General features: G+C 44.1%; 1 protein-coding gene across 1 annotated transcript in view; it reads right to left on the reverse strand.

Moving 5' to 3' along the window:
* Positions 1-1917: 1917 nt before the first annotated feature.
* The window catches only part of FETUB (fetuin B), a gene marked incomplete in the record, with an annotated part of 8925 nt that continues 779 nt past the window's right edge, over positions 1918-10063 (reverse strand). The window contains 6 exon segments of the mRNA XM_027769452.1: positions 1918-2601; positions 3465-3548; positions 5467-5568; positions 6266-6429; positions 8283-8370; positions 10020-10063. Of these exon segments, the coding sequence (XP_027625253.1) occupies positions 2212-2601; positions 3465-3548; positions 5467-5568; positions 6266-6429; positions 8283-8370; positions 10020-10063 (872 nt within the window).

A 10063-nucleotide genomic window follows, 5' to 3' on the forward strand; every position in this document is an offset into this window, starting at 1 on the left:
GAACTCTCTTACACTATTGGTGGGAATGTAAATCAGTACAACCTCTGTAGAAAACAATATGGAAGTTCCTAAAAATTCTACAAATAGAATTTCCATATGATCCACTAATCCCACTTCTTGGTATTTACCAAAAGGATGGAAAAACAGTCAGAAAGACATTTGCAAACCCATGTTTATTACAGTATTATTCACAGTTGCTAAGACAGGGAATCAATCACTCTGTGTATCAAAAACCTGATGACTGGGTTGAAAAACTGTGGCACATATATACTATGGAATACTATTCAGCCATAAGAAATAATGAGACCCTATCATTTGATTCAAAGTGAGTAAATATAGAATACTTAATGTTAAGCAAAGTGAGTTAGATTTTGAAGGATAGACACTGTATATCCCCACTCAATATGTACTGAATGTCTGCACTCTATGGCAGAAATGGAAAGATCCAAAGATAGAATAGTGGAGAGGATGACTGTAGATACCAGAGACTATAAGGGAGGGGTATTGGGTGGTAGAAGGTGGGTGGAAGGGGAAAAGAGAAGAAACATTTAACAGACAAAAGAATGTGAAGTTCTCAGTTGAATACAAATCTGTAATTTATACACACACACACACACACACACACACTCCAACAGGAGGAGATAGGCAGCAGGGAAGAAGGCAGGGCAAGCGCAGAGTGTTTATTTCCTGCTGCCTCCTGCTTCAACATCTGGTTTGGCAGTGGTTGCATCCTTCCACGAGGGTGACTTCTGCCAGGTAGCATCTCTTGCAGGGCTCCAGAGCTCACACTTGGTTTGGGTAAGCCAGCCACTGCTCCTCTGGCCTTCTCAGTCTAGGGTGGCAAAGCTTCAAGTTCCTCACATACCTTGTTGCTCTCTTAACCCTGTCTACACTCAAGGCTTCACGGTGTAATAGACCCACATGACACCTCCACAATATCATCTTTTCTTATGAGAAGTAGTTAAAAGCAATTGAGTGTGAATACTGTCTACCTTTCTTCAGGTAAATTTTGCCAAAGTCTATGTATCCCTCTTAAGAAATGACTGCTAAGATGGAGAGTGATAATTATACCTGCAAACTGTCAAAATGCCACAATTCTATAGTGTGTGTGTGTATGTGTGTGTGTACATGATCATGCATATGTACATATATTTCTAATCGAGGGAAATTTTCTCCTACAGTTTTTAAATATGAAAAAAAGAAGTCTGTGACTGAATGTCATGACAGATCCTTTAATGTGTTTTGAGAGAAATTTTAACAATGACATGGGCTGTTGAAGTCTGGTGTTTGCATAGTGTTCCAGTATAGGCCACAGGTACTCTTCTCTTGCCTGTACCTCATCTCTAAGTGCAAATAACTTGCAAATATTTTCTCTCATTCTGAGGGTTGCCTTTTCACTCTAATTGTTATTTCCTTTGCTGGAAAGAAGGTTTTTTAGGTGATAATCAAAACAGCCCTGTTGCTGAGAACCAGAGCTTTTCAGGCAGGTGAAAAGAGACAGAGGGTTGGAAATAGTAAGAGCAATGCCCAATTAACATTTGATCTTGTAATTAAAGGGAATATAGAGAGTGCAACTCTGCTGGGTCTGTTTCTGATATCTCTTGGTATTAGAGAAAGTATCTTTTTTTTTTTTTTTTTTGCTATAGGGCACGTGCACTCTCCAGAAAGACAGAGAGGACAGAGAGAGACAGAAAGTGAGAAATCACCATCCCCAGAGGGGATGGCCACGCCGCAATCCCTCCTCCTCCATTCTCCTCTCGGGATCTTGGGCATGCACCCACATGCGCCTGGCGTGAGTTTAAGCCACCAGGTCCAGTACTTGAATCACGGTTGACTACATGGGAGTCCAGCGACATAGCCATTATGCTAACTGCTGATCCCTCATGGCATGCTTTAATACAGAGATCTGAGCATATATATGAAGCAAAAGAATTTTAATCTTCTTAAGTGAGAGTTTGTAGATGCAAGAGAAGCATCTATTCATGGTATGAACTTGTGCATAGTTTAGGAGATGAATTTCAATACATAGTGTATAACGTGCAGTGTTCGTGGCAGCCCAAGGGGAGGGCTTACTCTCATTATTTCTATCCAGTCAATATGCTGAGACCAAGATACATTTTATTAGCCACTCTATATTTGAATTCTTCTCTCTGTCCCTTGTCCACACCACCTCTCAGGGCATCACACAGCCCTGAAGTCTCTATCTGATTCTCATGGTGGGAGGACAAGAGGGTTGTCTTTCTGGGCTGGTCCTGGGCACTCAGCAGAGCGTAGGCCTTTCGGGAAAGGCAGGACAACCAACTTCTCAGTAGGCCCCAAGAAGAGGGAGGAGACATCTAGGGTTTCTCCCTGGGGATTTGTGGTTAGATCCAGCTGCACAGGCAAGGCTTCATGAGGGTTCTTTCCCTCGAAATCTTCAGGCGTCACCTCATCCAAATCTTCAGACTTATTCAAATCGGGGAGGTACTGGACAGATCCCCTTGGTACAGCTTTGCTGGGAGAGGGAGTGGGGTCCAAATCTTTCTTTTGGGGCTCTTCCACCTTGGGGAGGCTCTCAGGTCCCTGATTAACAGCAGACTTTTCACCTCCAGGGGCTGGAGCCTGAAATAAAAATGTTTCAAATGCACAGTTTCAGTGAGAAAGCCCTGCCACGTCTAGTACCAGACTAATCTGATCTGTGTCTTTTTGATGGGATGTTTCAAAGGGAGGTCAGATTAGAGGAGGGGACTCCCTGTAAAAGGGCTAAAAATTGAAACAGATACAGGAGGAACCAAGCCCTGTGAAAGCTTGACAGTAAGTCTACAATGGCTCAGGTTCAATGACTTGCTCAAAGTCCCTGGTGAGCTCTCTCCCTGTTCACAGTTGTGGTAACAGCAGCCACCTCTTGCCATGCTCTGTACAGCACTCCTCATTCCATGAAGGTCCCCTCACTTGTCACAAGGATCTGAACATGGTAAGTGCTGTGATCACGTTTATAGATGAGGCAATCAACGCTCAGCAAGTACAAACCTGCCTGAGGTCGCACGGTTCACAGGAGCAGGGCACAACTGGAACCCAGGTAGCTTGTCTCAATCACCTCGTAGGCTACCTCAGAGGTCCCCTCATAGCTACTGCTCAAGATGTACTTCTGGAAAAGGAGCCACTGTTTTCATGGAAATGATTCCTCCCTGTGGTTAGGGATAAGCTGTGTGTGTGTGGGGGGATACTAAATTTAAAGCCTCAGAGGCTTAAACATGCCAACTAGCAGTTCCCTGTTTCTGAATGTGCCCTTCCAACTCTGTAGGGTCAGAATGAGACCGAAACAAACCATGACGCATTTTTAAACAACTACTCTGTGGGCGTGGCCTTAGGGCAACCTGGGAAAAGTGGTTATGTGGGCCGGAGGGAAATCAAAAGGGTAGGGTAGTAGGAGGTAAATATAGATCATTTGTTTCTCACCGGAAGACAATAGGATTGAAAAATACCTGTGCTTCGAAGAAGTTGCAACTCACAGAGACCCACTTTTCTAAGTGCCTTCGACTCAGAGAACCTGTGCAAAGACCAACGGGCTACAAGAAAGACAAAATATGATGTTGTTTCAGCATTAAGATGATCAACAGTCATGAATGGAAATCAACTTTTTTGTTTGTGTAGACACACAGTTAACATTTTCACGCTCCTATCATCTAATAAGGAGACTCTGAGCCAATTTCCTCTAGATTACCCTACCAAAAAATCCCCCCCAACTATGCTAAATTGCCTCCAACGGCGGGGAACTCAGTATTTCTTGAAGAACAAAAAACTAATATTATTAAAAATTCTTTGCATTGCACAGAAAGCTTGCCTATATAATTGTGCCTCTTGGCCTCAGGGCTTGATTGAGGCTACAGTGGAAAATGACTTTTAATGACTACAGAATTTCTTTGGGGGCTGATTAAAACATTCTAAAATAAGAAAGTGGTGGCACAACTATGTGAATATACTAAGAAACCTCTGAATTATATACCATAAAAGGTTGAATTTTATGGTGTGTGAATTATATTTTTTTAAAGAATTACTTTATTTAACTTTATTTATCCATTTATTTCTTTTCATTTGACCAGAGAGGGATAGAGAGAGGGAGGGAGCAAGAGAGTGTGAGAAAGCAAACCACCAGGTCCAGGACTCGAACTGTGGGGGGCCATGTGGGAATCCAGGCCTTTAACCACCATGCCATCTGATGGTCCCTGTTTTTTTTTTTTTTTTTACTTATTCATCTCTTCCAGAAAGAGACAGACAGACAGGTACCTTCAACAGGTCCCCATGCCATCATTCACTCCAAGCCTTAGCCTGCCAGAATCATGGGTGCATGTGAGCACACCTGGCATGGACAGGGAAACATGGGGATAAAAACTCAAGACTTCCCAGCATTTCATCACTGCCGTGCCACCACAGATGGCCTGGTATGCGAATTATAGCTTTTTTGAGAGATTCTTGCTTTAGGGCATGTGCTCTCACTGGAGAGACAGAAAGAAAGCAAAATCACTCCCCAGGGGGGATAACTACACCACAATCCCTTCTCCTCCATTCTCCTCTTGGGATTTTGGATAACATGCACATGCACCCAGCTTGAGTTTTTAAGTTGCTGGCAACAGGGCTTGAACTATGGTTGACTACATGGGAGTCCAGTGACGTAACTGTTAATGCCATCTGCTGGCACCACAAATTATATCTTAATATGATAGTTACTGAAAAACAGTAAATAAGGGGAAAAAAGAATTTTGATGTATGTTATCCAGTGGTGCTCCAACACACCTGGCCATTGAAATTTTTGGCAGGTGTGTTTTAGATGGTTTCAGGATTCTCTTCCCAGCTCTGATCCACTCTTTAAACGAAGGCCTATCAGACTTTGTCCTTCTTATGAATGTAACCAGATTTGTTCAGTTCAAAACAGGGTCCTGGGAACCAGCAGTTAGCATAATGGCTATGTCACTGGATTTCCACGTAGTCGACCATGGTTCGCGTCCTGGACCCGGTGGCTTAAATCTCACGCCGGGTGCGTGTGTGCCCAAGATTCCGAGAGGAGAATGGAGGAGAAGGGATTGCGGCGTGACCATCCCCCCTGGGGGGTGATTTCTTGCTTTCTGTCCCTATGTCTCTCCCTGTCTGGCGAGTTGCACGCGCCCTATAGCGAAAAATCTCTCCCCCAAAAAACCAGGGTCTTCATCAACCTATGAGGAGATTCTTCTGTATTTTACATGACCCTATCATCACTTTTTGCAACTGCATCACATTGCTGATGAAAATTGCACTAACAATTGAATGAAATCTGTTATTGCATCTGGGCCTGCTTAATCTCTTAACTATTAATAGTTGGTTGTCCCTTTATAGAAGGATACACATCTTGTGCTTTACAACACCTCATGTGCAATTTATACTCAGTAAATACTTAGAGATGATCTCTGAGCACAACTCTTTTATGTTATAGAGACATTAAGGGAAACTCACCTCAGAGTCAGAGGGCTGAAGTGAACAGCTGCTGTCCTGTGATTTAGCACATGGTGACTCTTTGATTAAATATTCCACAAAGTAAGACGGGCCAAACACCCACTGGTGTGAGACAAGAGTTGAGACATAAAAATCAAACCTTCTAATATGGGAGAAAGACTCAGTTTTGATAGCATTCCATTTATAAAAATGATACATCCCCAGGGACATTGTCAATACACATGTCTACTGATCCTGCAAGTTCTCACAATGATCAAACTAGGTACCATTATTTTGTTAGTTAGAAAAATAATCACTATATCTTTATTCTCTTCTTAAGAATTTGAATGAGCTTCCCTTGGTGAGCTTATTTTTCTTCATGTAGCTCTTTCAGATTAGTTTTCTTCCATATGAGTGAAATATCAAATACGAATGAGCCTCCATTTCCCCTAATTCATGAAACTCAGCATCTATATCAGGTCTTAACATGGAGTAAAAGTTGTCTTGCTAAATGGCCCATGGTCGCTCAGATAGGAAAATGTAGCAATAAACAGGGAACCTACATAGAATCCCCTAAGGACACGTGAGTCCATTTCTCTGCTTGCCTTCAAGTAAAATCAAGTCACGTGACTCTTGTAGAAATGCCATGGAAGCAGAAATTTGATTCAATGTGTATCAACTCTACCAAAGTAGGGGGTGCTGACAAAAGCTCTTGGGTTCTAATCCAAAGGAGTGCCTTGACATCTTCCTCTCAACCAAGGAGTCTATAGCCACAGCTGTGAAGCACAGTGCGAAACTGGCATGGATACTTCAGCCTTACCTGAGAAGAAGCCCTGGTGACTTTCACGAGAGAATATTGCTTCGAAGTGCTCTCGTTGTTATATTTTGCAAGAGACTGAGTGGCGGCTTCCAGAACTTGAGGGTAAGAGGGGTTAATGGGGCCCGGGCAGTCAGGGCATGTAAATTGAATACGTCTTCGAGCAACTGTTGATGTCAATGAGAGTAGTTTACAAATATTGATTTTTAACCCTGTCAGTCATATGACCACGATAGAGACAAAGATGTAAAAAAGAGGGCACGGGCTCAGAGCTGGCAACGATGAAGTGAGGAAAATACTTTCAGGAGAGGAAGTCTGCTGTCAGCACTGAGCTCTCTGTACTGAGCATGTGTGACTTTCATGATGAAAAGAGAAAGCAAAGCAAGGTAGTTTTCACCTCACACAAATTTACTTCCTCTGGGAATTTTTTCAAGGATAGCTAATATGGTATATTGACATAAGATTTTCCACCCCCGATTATTTCGATATCCTTTCTCATCATTGCCTCTGTCGAGGGAGTTCTCAAAGGTCGAGATTTTATTACTGCCACGTTTTACTCACTTTCCGGTCCCTACTGCCTAAGTCAAACACACAGAAAATGCCTGGACAATGCTTTTGCAAAGTAAACAAGCACATGAACTTCATACTAAAAGAAGCATCATTCTTTGGCAAATAAATAAATAAATAAATAAATAAATAAAAAATGCAAGGGAGCCAGAAAACAAACTTAGTCAAATCATTGTGTGACTGGGAAGAATAATCACATTAACAGTACAGCCGGAATTTCTACTTGGAGTAACTGAGCTGACAGATCTAGTGTGGAGGTCAGGCTCAGAAACTTGTCTTAAAGTTGTTTTTGCAGGGCAAACAGATCGATTTGACGGTGTGTTTACGTGGGTGCAGTTGGGGACTGAGGGAGCTTGTGGGGGAGGCCCAGGGACAGCATCATTGCCGCATGTTACTTCCTGACCTTGCATAGCTCTGATATCTGTTTTAAGTTCTGACACTATTCTGCTGCTGGTCTCCAGTTTATTGCACGTGAGCCTTGTTTTCACAACCAGGGCCTTTAAGCTGCGACTAATGAAATGTTTCTTGGTTGCCTTGTCTTGCCAAAGAGAGAGCAGTACTGTCATCCCCCCGGCACTAGTTAGAAATGCAGGCTGTCAGGCCCTGCCCCAGACCTGTGGAATTGGAATCTGCACTTTAGCAAGGCCCACCAGCAGAGTCACGTTCACATAACAGTTTGCCAGGTAGCCAGATCCCGTTTTCCCAGGCCAAGGAAGCTTGCTTTCCAAGGACTTTCTCTTGAAAAAAGGAAGACCCGGGGAACCAGCAGTTAGCATAATGGCTATGTCGCTGGACTCCCACGTAGTCGACCGCGGTTCGTGTCCCGGACCCGGTGGCTTAAAACTCACGCCGGGCGCGTGTGCGTGCGTGCCCAAGATCCCGAGAGGAGAATGGAGGAGAAGGGATTGCGGCGGGACCATCCCCCCTGGGGGGTGATTTCTCGCTTTCTGTCTCTATGTCTCTCTCTGTCTGTCTGGCGAGCGCACGCGCCCTACAGTGAAAATCTCTCAAAAAAAAAAAAAAAAAAAGGAAGACCCATGTGAATGCATGTGCATATTTCAAATCTCTTTAGTTTCAACCTCATTCTTAGTCCACTTGGTCCTTCGTTCCACAACACCAATGGTTCTTCATACTTGATAGGAACTAGGGGCATACATCCAGAGAGGAAGAAAAATAAAATAATGTACAGGAGGTAAGGCTCTAAATCAGGCTGTGCATGATCTGCTCCATGAGTGGCTTAGCCAGGGTTTGACAGGAATGTAGACCAGTTACAGCTGTTCCCAGCTGGCCACGACTTCCTTTCTTAGAGAACACTGTGGAAGCAGGACCGTGGGCAGGAGTCCTTGAAGAACGGAGATTGAGTTCAATGAAGAGCTCATGGGGGCGGGGGCGGGCATCTCCTGGTTAAATAATCTATCATCTACTAAAACTAACAAAATCAGAGCTCTCTTACCTGGGCGAAGAGTACAGTTGTAGGCAGGTAAATAGAGAACTCTTCTTGGCCTGTTAATGTAAAACACTGCTTTGCATTGACCATAAACCTGGAACAAGCAGATACATTTTATGACACAGTGGAATAAACTATGAGTTTTTAAAATACTCCAAAATGAAATTCGGGCATTTTATTTTTAAGTTCAGAGAAACTTGGGATCAAATTGTATGGTTTTGGGTGGGAATAACTGTAGTTGATGATGATATGGTTTGACCTTTTCCTGGGATTCAACCTCCCTCTGAGTTAGGTGTGACTATGTCTAACTGCTTTCTAAACACAGAAAGAGCAGAGCTGATGTGTAACCACTTCCGGGTCTGGCCCACAAAGACCTGTCACAGTCCCTCTATTCTCCATGCTCCCTCTCTGTATAGCTGCTGCAGGTGAAGCACAGTGACCATGAAGTCATGAGTTGAAGGTGGCAACCAGAACCACCATGATGAGAAATGAATGAGTCTCCAAATCACTCCCCGGGAATGCCCACCTGCCCTGGAGCTTTTATTTTGTACTTTGCATGAACTACTGTGTTAGAGTCGGTACATACATAGGATGTGTGTTTTCGCAGTTACTGTCAACGTAATAAATATACTTCACAATGACGTAAATAGACCATCTGCTTTTCAAAATCAGCTAGGACCCAGCCATGAAAGCAGGCACTAGACAGGGATGCCCAGAAGGCTGAGGCCACATGAGAGGCCCAGGTTCAATTCCCTAAAAGCCAGGTGCAGAGCTCTGGGCCTGTAATTCCAGCTGATCAGGAGGCTAAAGTAGGAGGATTGCAAACTCATGACCAGCATGGATGACAGAAAGAGAGTCTGTCTGAAAGGGCCAGGCGTGGTGGGCCAAAGTGGGCCAGCTGGTGGCATGGAGGTTAAGGCAGCTGGATCCCACGTAGCACACTGGACAGTGTGCGTCACAGACCTGGTTGCTTAAAAACATGTGTGTGTGCATGCGAGCACTTGCCCAGAATTCTAAGAGGAGAATGGAGAAGGGATTACCGCATGGCCATCTCCTTGGGAGGGTGCTTTCCCACCCCTCCGCATGTGAGCCCATGCCCTTTATAGTAAAATTTAACAAATAAAACACAAAATAACAGAACAAAATAAAACACGTTAACAGCAGTCTCCCTCCATTGCTTCTGGAGTCTGCTCTAACTCCACATGCAGAATCTTCACTCACGTCTTTTTCTCACACTCTAAACACTGCTTCAGAGCCTACAAGAGTCCCTTGGAGGTAGAAAACAGTTTGAGGGCAACCTTTAAATTCTGGTCTGTATGACACAAGTAGGACTTCTTAGAACCTTCTCTGATTGTCAAATTTTGTCTGCCTACAGCATTAGGGTCAGCACAAGGGCACCCTGCCTTGGAGATCATTGAAAGAAGAGTAAAAATGGCGGACACTGAGTAATCTCCACCTGCAGAAAAAAGGCACCTCGGTTGTTTTTTTCCTTCGAGTTTTTGCCATAGGGCATGTACACTCACTGGAGAGACACAGGGAAAGGGAAAGTGAGAAATCACTCCTCTCAGTGGGGACAGCCATACCATAACCCCTTCTCCCTCCCCTCTCAGGAGTTTGGGTGTGCACATACACGCACCTGTGATTTTCAAGCCTCTGGGTTTGGGCCATGTGGGAGTCCAGCACCTTAACCACCATGTCACCTGCGGGTCCCCCTCAGTTCTTCCTTTGAAAGCAAGCACTTACCGATTCGTGAAAGTGCCTCTCCCCACAGTCCTTCCATGCCTTCC

The sequence above is a fragment of the Tupaia chinensis genome, unplaced genomic scaffold, assembly GCF_000334495.1.
Source record: "Tupaia chinensis unplaced genomic scaffold, TupChi_1.0 Scaffold149658_1, whole genome shotgun sequence".
NCBI lineage: Eukaryota > Metazoa > Chordata > Mammalia > Scandentia > Tupaiidae > Tupaia > Tupaia belangeri.